Raw genomic sequence first — 15,573 nt, 5'->3', positions numbered from 1 at the left:
TGATCTGTTGGTTATTTAGTAGCATATTATTTAGCCTCCATGTGTTTGTATTTTTTACAGCTTTTTTTTCCTTTAATCGATATCTAGTCTCATAGTGTTGTGGTTGGAAAAGGTAGTTGGTACGATTTCAGTTTTCTTAAATTTATCAAGGCTTGATTAGACTCAAGATGTGATCTATCCTGGAGAATGTTCCATGAGCACTTGAGTAGAAAGTGTATTCTGTTTTCGATGGAATGTTCTATAAATATCAATTATGCCCATCTTGTTTAATGTGTCATTTAAAGCTTGTGTTTCCTTATTTATTTTCCTTTTGGATGATCTGTCCATTGGTGAAAGTGAGGTGTTAAAGTCCCCTACTATTATTGTGTTACTGTCAATTTCCTCTTTTATGGCTGTTAGCATTTGCCTTACGTATTGAGGTGCTCCTATGTTGGGTGTATAAATATTTACAATTGTTATATCTTCTTCTTGGATTGATCCCTTTATCATTGTGTAGTGTTCTTCTTTGTCTTTTGTTATAGTCTTTACTTTTAAGTCTACTTTGTCTGATATGAGAATTGCTACTCCAGCTTTCTTTTGATTTCAGTTTGCATGGAATATATTTTTACATCCCCTCACTTTCAGTCTATATGTGTCCCTAGGTCAGAAGTGGGTCTCTTGTAGTCAGCATATATATGGGTCTTGTTTTTGTATCCATTCAGCCAGTCTGTGTCTTTGGTTGGAGCATTTAGTCCATTTACATTTAAGGTAATTATTAATATGTACATTCCTATTACCATTTTCTTAATTGTTTTGGGTTTGTTTTTGTAGGTATTTTCCTCCTCTTGTGTCTCCTGCCTAGAGAAATTCCTTTAGCATTTGTTGTAAAGCTGGTTTGGTGTTGCTGAATTCTCTTCACTTCTGCTTGTCTCTAAAGGTTTTAATTTCTCCATCGAATCTGAATAAGATCCTTGCTGGGTAGAGTAATCTTGGTTGTAGGTTTTTCCCTTTCATCACTTTAAATATGTCCTGCCACTCCCTTATGGTTTGCAGAGTTTCTGCTGAAAGATCAGCTCTTAACCTTATGGGGATTCCCTTGTATGTTATTAGTTGCTTTTCCCTTACTGCTTTTAATATTTTTTCTTTGTATTTAATTTTTGATATTTTGATTAATATGTGTCTTGGCATGTTTCTCCTTGGATTTATCCTGTATGGGACTCTCTATGCTTGCAGGACTTGATTGACTATTTCCTTTCCCACGTTAGGGAAGTTTTCAACTATAATCTCTTCAAATATATTCTCAGACCCTTTCTTTTTCTCTTCTTCTTCTGGGACCCCTATAATTCGAATGTTGGTGCATTTAATATTGTCCCAGAGGTCTCTGAGACTGTCCTCAATTCTTTTCATTCTTTTTTCTTTATTCTGCTCTGTGGTAGTTATTTCCACTATTTTATCTTCCGGGTCACTTATCTGTTCTTCTGCCTCAGTTATTCTGCTATTGATTCCTTCTAGAGGATTTTTAATTTCATTTATTGTGTTGTTCATCATTGTTTGCTCTTTTGTTCTTCTAGGTCCTTGTTAAATGTTTCTTTTATTTTGTCCATTCTATTTCCAAGTATTTGGATCATCTTTACTATCATTACTCTGAATTCTTTTTCAGGTAGACTGCTTATTTCCTCTTCATTTGTTTGGTCTAGAGGGTTTTTATCTTGCTCCTTCATCTGCTGCATATTTCTCTATCTTCTCATTTTGTTTAACTTACTGTGTTTGGGGCCTCCTTTTCACAGGTTACAAGTTCGTAGTTCCTGGTTTTTTTGGTATCTGCCCCCAGTGGGTGAGGTTGGTTCAGTGGCTTGTGTAGGCTTGGTGGAGAGGACTGGTGCCTGTGTTCTGGTGGGTGGGGCTGGGTGTTTTCCTTCTGGTGGGCAGGCCCATGTCTGGTGATGTGTTTTGTGGTGTCTGTGAACTCATTATGATTTTAGGCAGCCTCTTTACTAATGGGTGGGGTTGTGTTCCTGTCTTGCTAGTTGATTGGCATGGGGCCTCCATCACTGGAGCTTGCTGGATGTTGGGTGGAGCTGGGTCTTAGCGTTGAGACGGAGATCTCTGGGAGAGCTCTCACTGATTGATATTACATGGGCCCAGCAGATCTCTGGTGGTCCAATGTCCTGAACTCAGCTCTCCCGCATCAGAGGCTCAGCCCTGACCCCAGGCTGGAGCACCAAGTTCCTGTCAGCCACACGGATGTTTTACAGGGTCTTTCTCCACCCAGGGACTCAGCCAGGATTTTAGGCAATGGGTTCTGAGTCCTAAAAGTGCCTCTCTTTGGGAGCTTGCAGAACATGACATAGGAGAGGATTCAATATTTTCTTGTAGTTGGATTTGCTTTCTTATACTTCTCCCATTACCCCAAAAAATCCTCCCCTGAGTAGCTGCTGCTCCTTTATTCTTAACTCCTCAACTGAACACACCCTAAGGATAGTTCTTAATGACAAATACAAGATGTTGGTAGTAATTACTAGGTTTCCTGCTTATTTATCCTTTTGCAAATACTGTTGCCTTAGTCTCTGAGCATGTTTTATCAAGTATGTTAAAAATGGTTTTTATTCTTTAACATGATGGATTGGTGACTCTGTGTAGCTTCTTGCACTTCCAAACATGGGGAATCTGTGTCAGATTTGGGCCTGTGCTACTTTATTCTATCTCTGCCCAGTTTTAGAGAACCTTTAATCAACATGAGTGAATCTAGGCACAAACCCTCAGCCGGCTGCTTGGTACCATAAGGTTATACATTCACTTTGATTTTTGTTGGTCTTGCCTATGGAGATATTTGATCATGGTCTCTAGTCATATGCAATGCATATTTTTACAGATATGTCATGTGACTAAAATGTTCAGTTTATAATATATCTATCTTTAAGCATGTAACATAAAGTTTAGGTGGTAATGGAGTCAATATTGTGTTCCAAATACACAGCCCTGAAAATGAATACACTGGAATTGAGCCACTAGGCAAATTGAAAATACTAATGAAGGCAAGGGAACACCAACATATTCATGAAAGAAATGTGTTCAGTTTATTCTGACATTTATGACTAAAAGAATACATAGGAAGAGGGAGCTAAAACACAGTAGCTAATATAAGTATTTGTTTTATATTAAAAAAAATTCTAAATGCAGAACTTTACAGTAAGAAACTGGTTATTTTATATATGATCATCTTTTTTTAATGAAAGGAATCATTGTAGGAGAGCAGATAAATTTGCAGGCAAATATTGAAGGCTAGCAATAGCAAAAACCATTGTATTATGTTGAACAGTAAAATGAAATGCTAACTTGGTTGATGATGGAGTAGGACTATTATAAGGAACATTTATTTTGAATTTCTTTTTCTAGAATAAAAGACTATATCAATTGTAACTATTGCTGTCTTTGGTGTCCAACCAGTTCATGCTGTCTTCTTCTTTCAGCAACAATTCGAGTTGCAGAGTTGCACGTTGTTATTTAAATGAGTGACTAGATCTTGATATGTGATACATTTCCCATCGCTAAAGTGGTTACAAAATCAAGTGCTTCCAGTGGTTATATCATTATCATGTTTTATTTAACACATATTAAATTCAGGCACTATTCTAAGCATTTAACATATTTTTACTCATTTAATTATCATATGGTAATTTAATAATTGTATGCTGCTTCAAAACTTTAAAAAATAAAAGAAAATTTATAATTTATATTGTTCTGTGCTATTTTCTTTATTAGTGCTATTACCAATTTAAACATTTATTACCTTTCCTATTATGCACACTAACGTGGCCTAAAACTTCATTCTTCCTGTAGTAAATGTTCTCTTCATTTTTCTGTTTTTTAAAAAATTGTTTGCCTATCCCTTATTTTGGATTATTTTCTTCAGTAAAATAATCCAAGAATTTGCTAAAAAGATTTCAACTACAGACAAATCATTCTGTTCTTTTTTCTTCACCTTACAAAACGTTCATGCAATATTAACAGTCAACTGCATTCATTTCTAAGTAGTAATGCCAATGATAAATGCTTTAATGCTTTCTTTACGATTCTGGTATTTCCCATTTTGTTGAAACACAAACGTGAAATTTTTCAGGTTTAGCAGAATTAGGTACCCTGTGTGATCCTTTACGGAGCTGCTCTATTAGTGAAGAAAATGGACTCAGTGCTGCCTTTACCATAGCCCACGAGCTTGGGCATGTGTAAGTACCTTCTGTCACCTCAGTAACGTGCCTTCTATATACCATTGCAAAAATGTCTAAAATTCCATCTTCAATTGAGTAATTAGCACCTTTATATCTTTATAAAGTATTAGTAGTGTAATTTTCACCCCTGAAATTCTAACTCTGGCTCTTTTGTGATCTATGTTAGGTCAGACAGGCTGCACAGATCAACAGACTAAGCAAAGAACTAGAGCTTGGGAATTCTTTTATTTCATTTACTGTATTGGATTACATGACAAGCACTTCTGGCCTCTATCCCTTGTTATCCTATACATGACCAGGTACTGTGCTCTACCATCTTATGGGAGGGCCTGCAGGGGCCCCTGGTTCTGGGGAACTCCCCAAAAGATTTGTAGTACCAATTCTTTTCTTGCTTTTATAGCTCAGAGCCCCAGCAGAAGATGTGGCCTGTGGGGATTTCTTAATTACTAAAAGATTTTTTTTAAAAATTTCCTCCCAGTTCCATAGTTTTTTGTTTTTTGTTTTTTGTTTTTTTTTAATTTGAGATTCTCCTATCTGTTCCTGCATTATTAAAAATTCTACTGGGGTTTTATGCTCCAAGAATGTGGAGGCCGTGATTTCCCATGATACTCTTGGGGCTCCCAGAGAAAATCAGAAACCCCTCTGAAACTCATCCCCTGAAAAATGATCCCAAATGTACCCCCAGTACTCCTTTGATTTCTTGGTTATCTGCTAATAAGGAATTGAGGCTAGAGTTGCCTCTCTTGACTACATTTTCTTTTCCTGGTCATGGCTTAACGTCATTAGAGTATTCAGCTGGAATAATTTCAAGTGGAGATCATTTTTATTAAACTAGTGCCTCTTCAGTTCCCTTTAGCATGGTTATATCTCATGACCATCCACAAGATGCACACTCAGATTTTTATATTGTTTGTTGAAGTGGGGGCAGATCAGGAACCTGCCTGAGGTACATCATGCATTGCAACATCTGGAAAGCACTGATTTCTGGTTACTACTAGTGCTAACTAGGAGAAGAGTGTTCTTGCAGAGGGTACCATTTTAGACATTTATTTTCTTCCTGAGAAACTCTTTAGGTGTCTTTAGAATATAGGTAAGTAGTTTAATTAAAATACTGATTTATGTACAAATTTCGACAGGCAAGGATCTGAATCAAGTGGTTTCTTCTAAATGTCAGTTTTTACTGGGGTCCTCAAAAGAATGTGTAGGATTTGTTGCTGACCAGCTAATCATTTAATATCATTGCTCTTGTTGTGAAGATTTGGTTGCCCTTTAGGAATATTTTTATTATTCCAGTTCAATCAAATCATCACTTATTGATTATAAACCAGAAAGAGCACTTAGGCTGTTTCATATGAAATAGACGGAAAATATAGAGTGATACAAAATTAAAGAAGTGTGTTTTTTTTTGTTCTTTTGTTTTGATACTCTAGCGATAGTCAATGGTCTGGAATTTAGTGTGGTAGAGCCTTCACCTGATCTTTCCACACACATCTCCTTGGGTATGTGTGTTGGAAACTACAGTTATTTTTATGTTAATGCTAAGTCTATATTGTGATGAAGTGAGCCAGAATCCAAATATTTTGATTGTTTAAATTCAAATACCAAATCAACAGACTGTGCTACTGATCAAAGTTATAATCTACTGTTTCTTAGACATCATGTGCTTCTAAACATGAAGGTAACCCTAGCATTACAATACTTTATGGAGAAATCAAGAGTACAAATCCTGATGTAATCAGATTTATCTGCATTTTAGATTATACTTTAAATATAAGAGATCTGTTTCTAATGTTGTATACATATTTTAATGTTCTTTTTTAAGTGTTTATTTTTATTTTTAGATTTAATGTTCCACACGATGATAGTTTTAAATGTAAGGAAACTGGAATTAAACATCAGTATCATGTAATGGCTCCAACTTTAAATTACCACACAAGTCCTTGGACCTGGTCAAAATGTAGTCAGAAATATATCACTGAATTCCTAGAGTAAGTGATTTTGTGTTACTTTAGTTAAATAATTGAACTTTTATTAGATTATGAAATTTGAAACTTGTATGTTCTTTTAGAGTGGTTCAATCTCTGTTGAGTTTTTTATTGTTTAAGCTTACTTTCACTGTACAAATGGATGTTTAAAAACAAGAGAAGAATTTTATATTTCATTCTTAACTAATATTTTTGGTGTGCGGGGGGTCAGTTCAGATCTAGCTGTCATGTTTTTTTTTTTTTTTCTTTTTTTTTGGTACATGGGCCTCTCACTGTTGTGGCCTCTCCCGTTGTGGAGCACAGGCTCCGGATGCGCAGGCTCAGCGGCCATGGCTCATGGGCCCAGCCGCTCTGCAGCATGTGGGATCTTCCCGGACCGGGGCACGAACCCGTGTCCCCTGCATCAGCAGGCGGACTCTCAACCACTGCGCCACCAGGGAAGCCCCCCATGTTTTTTTTTTTAATTTGGGCTCTCTGTTATGGGAAAAACTTCTTTTAGGGGGAGACTTAATGGGAATCAAAGCTTCCTTGTGTGTGTTTGAATTTTTTCAGAAGCTACTAGGTAATAGTTTAAGAGGAGTTTAGCTCAAGTTTGAGGTGCCCTTGAAGGGCAGAGAATAGCTAAAGTCAAACTATGAATATTACAAATAGTTCTCTGAAGGGATATGAAATCTCTAGGTTTACCTGTTCTTTGGAGGCTCTTCCCAGCTCTGAAGACAGGAGGCAGATCCAGATTGTTCTTGCCTTGCCTCTTCAACTCCTACCAGGTTTCTCTGCTTCCCAACTTCTTATCCAAATGGTGTTTCTATCCTACTTACTGAAACTTGTTCAAAAGGCAAGGCCAAGCTCTTATAAACACAATACTGTTTGATTTTTTTCTACTACATATTCTAATCACCAATTTGTGCAGTTTTAGTTACCTACCTTTATGAGAACTACAGGAATAAATGAAACCATGTTTTGGAATATATGTGTATAAATATATCCCTTAATTATAATCAGCAGTGATTATTTATCCTTGTATGGGAACCTGATTTGAAAGAACAATACACAGTTGCTGATCTATACGTGATTGCATATAGCTTTGTTCAATTGCTGACTGAGGTATTGATTAAAAATACAAGTGGGGGGCTTCCCTGGTGGCGCAGTGGTTGAGAGTCTGCCTGCCGATGCAGGGGAAGCGGGTTTGTGCCCCGGTCCGGGAAGATCCCACATGCCGCAGAGCAGCTGGGCCCATGAGCCATGGCCGCTGAGCTTGCGCGTCTGGAGCCTGTGCTCCGCAACGTGAGAGGCCTGCGTACCACTTAAAAAAGCAAACAAACAAAAAAAACCAGTGGGTGTGATTATTTTTGGAAGGGGGTAATATGATTCTAGCCAATGGGTATTTTAAAAATTACATGTTCATTTTGGGGACAAAATTTAATATGCCCTCTAGCCATAAAAAATCCCCCCCAATATATTTCTTCTAATTATTTCAATTGAATAAATTGCTGCTTTTAACCCAGTTAGAATGGCTGAACATTTTCACAAAGTTTTCTGCAGACTATCTATCGTGTGACAAACTAGGAATAGCAAATACACATTTTCACCACTATCTACCACTTTTCTAACTCCTTAAAGATGTTATATCATATACTTTAATAGCAATTTGCAAGGTAGACACTACCACTCTCAATTTACAGATGAGGAGACTTAGGCTCAGGGAGACTAAATAACTTGTTCATACCATGCATTCTGGGAAGTGATGAGACCCAAATGCAAACTCCCAAAGCTGACATTATTGACTCTGATTTACATTCTTTTCCTAAAAAACCCCTTTGAGATGGAGACCACATAACACTTTTGGAAATTCCTTTGTTTTGTTGTCACTTAGAGCTATCAATGTACTTTCTCAGATGATCTGAAAACTTTACTTTTTACATTTTGACAATTTGGACATTAGATATAGGGCATTGCTATTGGATAGCAAAGCAGACAAAAAGTGTAGTGTGATAAAAATAGGAATGTATGTTTCAAACATGATATTGTGATGAATTTTTGTTTATTTGTTATTCTTTTTAAAAAATGTTTACCTTTAAGGCAGTTGTGGGGATCAAATGAGAACAAACACATAAAATGTCCTTTATAAACTGAGGTGTTCATACTGACTTTCATGTGAGTTGGTTTTTAAATTATGAAAAAATACTGATAGTCTCTTTGAAAGTGCAGAGCTATAGAAAATGTGATAAAGAATATTATACTGAAATGCATCCATATGTATTCACAGTACTTTGTTTTCTGTCATTGTTACAGTACTGGTCATGGAGAATGCCTCCTTGACAAACCAAATGGAAGAATGTACGATCTGTCTTCACAACTTCCTGGATCAGTGTATGACGTAAACAAGCAATGTGAACTTATGTTTGGTCCTGGATCACAAGTGTGTCCCTATTTGGTAAGAAAAATTATGTCCTTTTGTTTGAAAACTACCATAAAGTTGTAGTTTGACTACATTTTGAAATGTACATTTATTCTCTTGGACAGACAGTGTGCTGAATATATCTTAAAAAATTTTAAGTATTAGAAAAATTTAGTGTTTGTCAGGAAAAGGTTTAAAAAACTATCCCCAGTCAGAAAACAAGAGTCACAGAGAGGTTACTGAAAATTAAAAGCATTCAAATAGTTACTTTCAAATGATGTTTTGTGGGTGGGAGAAGAAAATATAAGTGTTTTGATAATGAATTGTATTAAAGGCTCCAGGAATCTCAGAGACTACATTTTAATTTAAACAGATTTGAATCCAAAGGAATGAAATTTGGGTCTTGTTTAGTTTTCATTAAACCATTACTCTATAATTTATTTTGAGGATTTTTCACAGGTTAGATGCTTTAAATTTCCACCGAAATAGCTGAGTTAACATTTTTACTGAATCTATAACCAAGATTTTACCTTATTTTGAGGGTAAATTAAATTTAGGATTTAGTTTGAATAAACGTCGCTACTTTGGTGAATCCATGCCTTACTTTTCCAAGCAGAATACTCATTCCATTTTCTTCATTCCTGTATAAAACTTTGCCAAATTGCTTACTATACTACTAGATTGTGAGGATCATTGGACCAGGAATCCAGCCTTATTTATTCATTTAAATATCCCCAGAGTACAGTTCAGGGTCTGCCACATAATAGGCACCAGAAAATAAATGCTTACTGCATGTTGAATGAATGAATAAATGAATGTGTGAATGAATGAAGGAATGTACGAATAAATGAATGAATGAAAGTTACTTAACAGTGAGCACAGGGACATACAAAGCATGTTCCGTACAGTGAATATTATTCCTAAAATCTTAAATTTATAATCACAAATTTTATAAGCTTTTAAACATCTACTTTGGAGGGGGAAAGATTTACCTTAATTTTTTGTTATAAAAGATAAATTTCTTTCCTACCTGACTTAGGTACTGAATGAACTTTGAATTTAAATTCAGAAACAGAAAGGGATTATCTTGGGTATAACTCCTGTGAGCCTCTGTGAATTTTCATATCTTGTGAAAACTTCAGAACTCTTTGTTCAAAAGTTGAAAGTATGCATTATATTCACAAAATAGGAAACCAGTAAACATTATACAATATTTCTATGCACATTATTCATACATTCCACTGTTGGATCAAAAGGGACTCTTGGAAACTCCTTGTGAATAACATTTAACAAGAAAAAGTCCTTTAGAAAAATGTCTTGCAAAGAGTGAAAAATGTCTCACATAATTTTGAATACTTCTACTCCAAGACATTTCTTCCATTGTTCAGTGTTTGATGATAATCCAGAAGTTTTTAAAAATGAAATATTGCCATTTTATGTGTTTAGAGGAAAATCGATGACTAGGACTGATATAGCAAAGATTTTTTTTACTGATTATTTCCCGCTCTGACCATGAAACCAGGAAGTACCTAGGATCAACTTATAAACCAATGAATGATACTGAATTGATTCCATGCTTACAGTGTTATTTTCACTCTTGCTTGCCTGCCTTTTCTTACTCTGCAGAAACAATGCAGGCGTCTCTGGTGCACGAGTGCAGAAGGAGTTCACAAGGGCTGTCGCACTCAACACATGCCACTGGCAGATGGAACAAACTGTGGTCCTGGGATGGTAGGTTTTCTCGAAGGGTGAGTCTTGTATCAAGAGATTATCCAAGGATGCGATTGCTCTGCGTTTCAGCATTCTTCCTTTTCGCTGTCAACTTTTGTTCTGCTAGTTGAATTAATGTTTTTGCCATATTTGTTTGATGTAGTATGTTGTCAAGTGAATTAGAATTTTAATTTTATCTTTTTTTTCAAGATCTAGCAGGTGGATATTATAGTTACATAATAACATGGATATTTAGTTATCTAAGCATATTATAGTCTTACTATTAAAAATGAGTCTAACCATAGATATTACAGCAAATCCCCCAAATTCAAGGATGTTACCATTGTATACATTTTATCCTAAAAATTCAGATAAGTATAATTGAAAGTTTTAAGTGGCTTCTTCAGATCTTTATTGGTGTTAATGTTTAAAATACATTGTACTGCAAGATAAACTGCCTACCATACTACATCTGCCATTCTAGCATCAGTCATTAACTTATCTAAATCTGCCAACATGATGTCAAGTGATAGGTTTCACCAAAATAATGAAATATGGTATATTACATTGATTGATTTGAAGATATTGAACGATTGAATCCTTGGGATAAATCCCACTTGATCAAGGTGTATGATCCTCTTAATGTATTGTTGAATTTGGTTTGCTAATATTTTGTTGAAGATTTTTGCACCTATGTTCATCAGTGATACTGGTCTGTAATTTTCTTTTTTTGTGATATCTTTGTCTGGTTTTGGTATCAGTGTGATGCTGGCCTTGTAGAATGAATTCAGAAGCATTCCTTCCTCTGTAATTTTTTGGAATAGTGTGAGAAGAATAAGTGTTAACTCTTCTCTAAATGTTTGGTAGAATTCACTTGTGAAGCCCTCTGGCCCTCGACTTTCATTAGTTGGGAGTTTTTAAATTACTGATTCAATTTCATTACTAGTGAACTTCATGAACTGGTGTTTTTATATTTTCTTTTTCTTCCTGGGATTTAGTCTTGAGAGATTGTATATTTCTAGGAATTTGTCCATTTCTTCTAGGTTGTCCATTTTATTGGCATATAATCATTTATAGTAATTTCTTAGGATCCCTTGTGTTTCTGTGGTGTCAGTTGTAACTTCTCCTATTTCATTTCTGATTTTATTGATTTTAGCCCTTTCCCTTTTTTTTCTTGATGGGTTTGAATAAATCAATTTTGTTTATCTTTTCAAAGAACCAGCTCTTAGTTTCATTGATCTTTTCTATTATTTTTTTGTAACTATTTTATTAATTTCTTCTCTGGCCTTTATGATTTCTTTCCTTCTACTAACATTGAGTTTTGTTTGTTCTTTTTACCCTAGTTCCTTTAGGTATAAGGTTAAGTTGTTTACTTGAGATTTTTCTTGTTTCCTGAGGTAGGCTTTTGTCACTACAAACATTCCCCTTAGAACTGCATTTGCTACGTTCCATAGATTTTGGATTGTTGTGTTTTTATTTTCATTTGTCTCTAGGTATTTTTTATTTCTTCAGTGACCCATTGGTTGTTTTGTAGCATGTTGTTTAGCCTCCAAATGTTTGTGTCTTTTACAATATTTTTCTTCTAGTTGATTTCAGGTCTCATAGGATTGTGGTCAGAAAAGATGCTTGATATGATTTCAGTCATCTTGGTCTTGTTGGTTGCCAGGTTCTGCCTTGTGCGGAGGCTGCTGGCCACTTGTGGGTATGGCTGGGTCCTGGTGCTAGCTCACTAGTGGGTGGGGCTGGATCCCAGGACAGCTGGCTGTGAAACCATGGTGCTTCCCAGGGATGGTGTCCGTGGGGTCCAGGGAGTCCAGGCACTGGTACCTGCCCATTAGTGGGTGAATCTGGTCCCAGGGCTAGTGGTGGCCCATGGTGGGTGGAGCGGGGTTCTGGGGTCTCTAACTGTGGGGCCTGGGGGTCCTAGAGCTGGTGAGTTTGCTGGTAGGTGGGCTAAGGCTCAGGAAGTCCCAGGGCTAGTGCTGGTCCACTGGTGTGCTGAATCTGGTCCAGGACCACGGCTGCAGGTCCCTATTCGTCCCAGAGTCCATGTAGGCCAGCAGGTGGAGGGGCCAGGGCCCAGGGGGTACCAGGGCTGATTCCTGCCCCCTGGTGGGTGGAGCGGTGTCTGATGGCTGGCTGCAAGTCTCTGGGGATCTAGGGGCTGGGCATTCCAGGACTGGTGCCAGCAGGCTGGTGAGTGGGGCCAGGTCCTGATGCTAATAAGCTAGCAGGAGGATTAAAAATGGTGCTTGCCAGTACCAGTGTCCTTGTGGTAGGATGAGCTACCTGAAATGTCTTCTGTCAGAGTCTGTGTTTCCAGGGTGAGTCCCAGTTGCTTTCTCCCTCTCTGGGAGGCTCTCCAAGACCAGCAAGTGGGTCTGACCCAGGCTTCTTTCAAATTCCTGCTTCTTCTCTGGGTCTTGGAGCATACGAGATTTTTTTGTGTGCCTTTTTAAGAGTGGAGTCTCTGTTTCCTACAGCCCTCTGGCTCTCCTGCAAGTAAGCCTTGCTGGCCTTCAAAGCCAGACATTGTGGGGCTCGTCTGCCCAGTGTAGGACTCCCAGTCCGAGGAGCCTGATGTGGGTTTTGAACCTCTGAGTGCTTGGGGAGAACCTCTGCAATTGTAATTATCCTCTCGATTGTGGGTTGCCTACCCAGGGGTGTGGGTCTTAACTATACTATGTTCTCTCCTACCCATCTCGTTGTGGTTCCTTCTTTATATCTGTAGTTATAGATCTTTTCTGCTCGTCTTCATGTCATTCTCATTGATAGTTGCTCTGTAAATAGTTGCAATTTTTGTGTGCCCATGGGAGGAGGTGAGCTCAGGGTCTACCATCTTTTCCCCATCTCCTGTGTGTTATTGATTTTAAGTAAATGAAACTATACAGTATACTCTGTCTTGGCAAGGAGCGAGTGGGTCAAACTGCTTTTTCTCGACATAATGTTTTGGAGTTTCATTCAAATTGTTGTGTGCATCAGTACTTCATTCCTTTATGTTGCAGTGTAATTCAGCTGCACCATAATTTGTTTACCATTTTCCTGTTGATGGATATTTGGGTCATTACCAGTTTTTGGCTTTTATGAATAAAGCTGCTGTGAGCATCCTTGTATAAGTCTTCTTGTGGACATATGTTTGCATTTCTCTTGAGTAAATACCTAGAGTAGAATTTCCGGGTCATAGGGTAGGTGTGTGTTTAACTTCATAAGAAAGCACCAAACAATTTTCCAAAATATGTGAACCATTTTAGACTTACCAAGCAATGTAAATATGAAAGTTTGAGTCGCTTTGCATTCCTTGCCAATTTTTGGTAGTGTTAGCCTTAACAAAATTTTAGCCATGCTAGATGGGTGCAAAATAGAATTTCATTGTGATTTTAACTTGCCTTATCCTGATTATTATCAATTTTGAGCATCTTTTCATTTGCTTATTAGCCACTTAAATATTCCCCCGGTGATATGGTATGGAGGGCATGGGTTTGCTGGAATTCAGGTAAATATGATGAGATACTGAAACCTACTATAAAGCCCATGTAGATTAAAGGTAGAGGTGGCATTTGGGATAAAATGTGGATCATGATAGTTATAAATTCCCTTTTTAAAAAAATCTATTAAAAACAGTGAGCCCCTATGCATTAGCCATTTTCAGTATTAAATGGACCTGTTATTAAAGGAAAATTTAAACAAATATCCTATAATTTGGCCTTAACACTCTTCTCTAGTTCCTTTATCTTGTGACTATCTTATGTGTGAGATGTCTGTTAAATGCTTTTGGTAGTGAATCTATTTGCATGAAGACATGCTGAACCCATCTGATGATGAGTTAATTTTACTACATGGTGAATAGTATAACATTCTTTTTCATGCTTTGATCTCTTAGAAATACATAAATAAATAAGGAACAAGCAAGGAATCTTTAAATGTTTCTGGAAGATGCCCACAAAATTTAAATGCACATAGTATATTCTATTCTGAGAGTTTGTTTTTGTTCACTTTTATAATGGCTTTCTCATATTGAATGATTTGTTCCAATGGAGGACACAAAGCATTTTCTTCTGCTAATAATCTTGGTTATAGGATTAATTCATTCAACAAAAATGTATCAAGGACCTAAAAACATGCCAGATACTATTCTAGGCAGTCAGGATACATCAGTGAACAAAAGAGAAAAGATCCTTGTCCCCCCTGGAGCTTGTATTCTAATGAAGACTGGAGTATTATGAACAATATAATAGTACCATGAATGAGAGAAATAGAGCAGAAAAAAGATTGAAGTTGTATGGTAGGAGAGGGCAGATTGCATTTTAAACTATGGTGGTCAAGGTCGATCTTATGGGAAGTTGCCTAATGAGCTGTTTTAAAGGAAATGTGGGAGTTAGCTTTGAGGACATCCCAGGGGAGTGAGCTCCAGGAAAAGGGAATGGCCAAACTCTGGAGTACTGCTGGAGTATTCAAGGAAGAGAAAGGAAGACATTTTGGCTGGAGTGGAGTGAAGAGAGAGAGAGAGAGAGATGTATGGGAAGTTACTGGAAGAACTTGCAGGCCATTGTGAGAATGTTGTATTACTCAAAGTGAGATAATTGAAGAATTTGAGCAGAGGAGTCACCTAATTTGACTTAATTTTTAAACTAAGTTAAAAAAGGATTATGACCATTCTGACAACTGTTGAGGCTAAACTGTAAGGGCCAAGAGTAGAAACGGAGGAGATGTACTCAGGGAGCTGTTGAAATAATGGAGATGAGAGATGCTGGTGGCTCAAACCAGGTGATGATTAAAAGTCAACTTTGTGTATGGTTTTGAAGGAACTAGAGCATTTGCTAATGTGTTAGATATGGAATGTTAGAGGAAGAAGAGGTACGATGACTAGGTTTTTAGCTGATCAACTGAGCTAATTCAGCAGATTTTGAGGGGCCAAGGCAAGAGTTCAGTGTTGGTGCGCTATAGTTGAAGTGGCTATTAGACATTCAAATCAAGATGAGGAAGCAGCTGTCTATAGAGTCTGGAGTTCCGGAGAGAGATCTGGACTGAGAATGACTGTCGATAAAGAAGAATAAAGGACTACAATCTGAGTCTGGGGATATTAAGAGGTCAAAAAGAAGAAGAAATAGCAAAAGAAACTGCAAAAGAGAAATCATTAAAGAGAAAAGAAAACCAAGAGTGTGCCAAGCCCTGGAAACCAAGAGAAGAAAAAATGTTTCAAAGAAGAAGAATGATCACCTCTGTCACATACTGTGTCACATAAATCAATGAAGGCAGAGACTGAGAACTGGTC

General features: G+C 37.1%; 1 protein-coding gene across 1 annotated transcript in view; it reads left to right on the top strand.

The window, feature by feature from the left end:
- The window catches only part of ADAMTS20 (ADAM metallopeptidase with thrombospondin type 1 motif 20), a gene marked incomplete at its 3' end in the record, with an annotated part of 187,940 nt that overhangs the window by 74,391 nt on the left and 97,976 nt on the right, over positions 1 to 15,573 (top strand). The window contains exons 8-11 of the mRNA XM_079715292.1: positions 4,100 to 4,205; positions 6,050 to 6,196; positions 8,486 to 8,627; positions 10,218 to 10,322. Coding sequence (XP_079571418.1) covers positions 4,100 to 4,205; positions 6,050 to 6,196; positions 8,486 to 8,627; positions 10,218 to 10,322 — 500 coding nt within the window. The remainder of the gene's footprint in view (positions 1 to 4,099; positions 4,206 to 6,049; positions 6,197 to 8,485; positions 8,628 to 10,217; positions 10,323 to 15,573) is intronic.

The sequence above is a fragment of the Hyperoodon ampullatus genome, assembly GCF_949752795.1.
Source record: "Hyperoodon ampullatus genome assembly, chromosome: 11".
Taxonomy (NCBI): domain Eukaryota; kingdom Metazoa; phylum Chordata; class Mammalia; order Artiodactyla; family Ziphiidae; genus Hyperoodon; species Hyperoodon ampullatus.
This window is presented reverse-complemented; position numbering and strand designations above follow the sequence as displayed.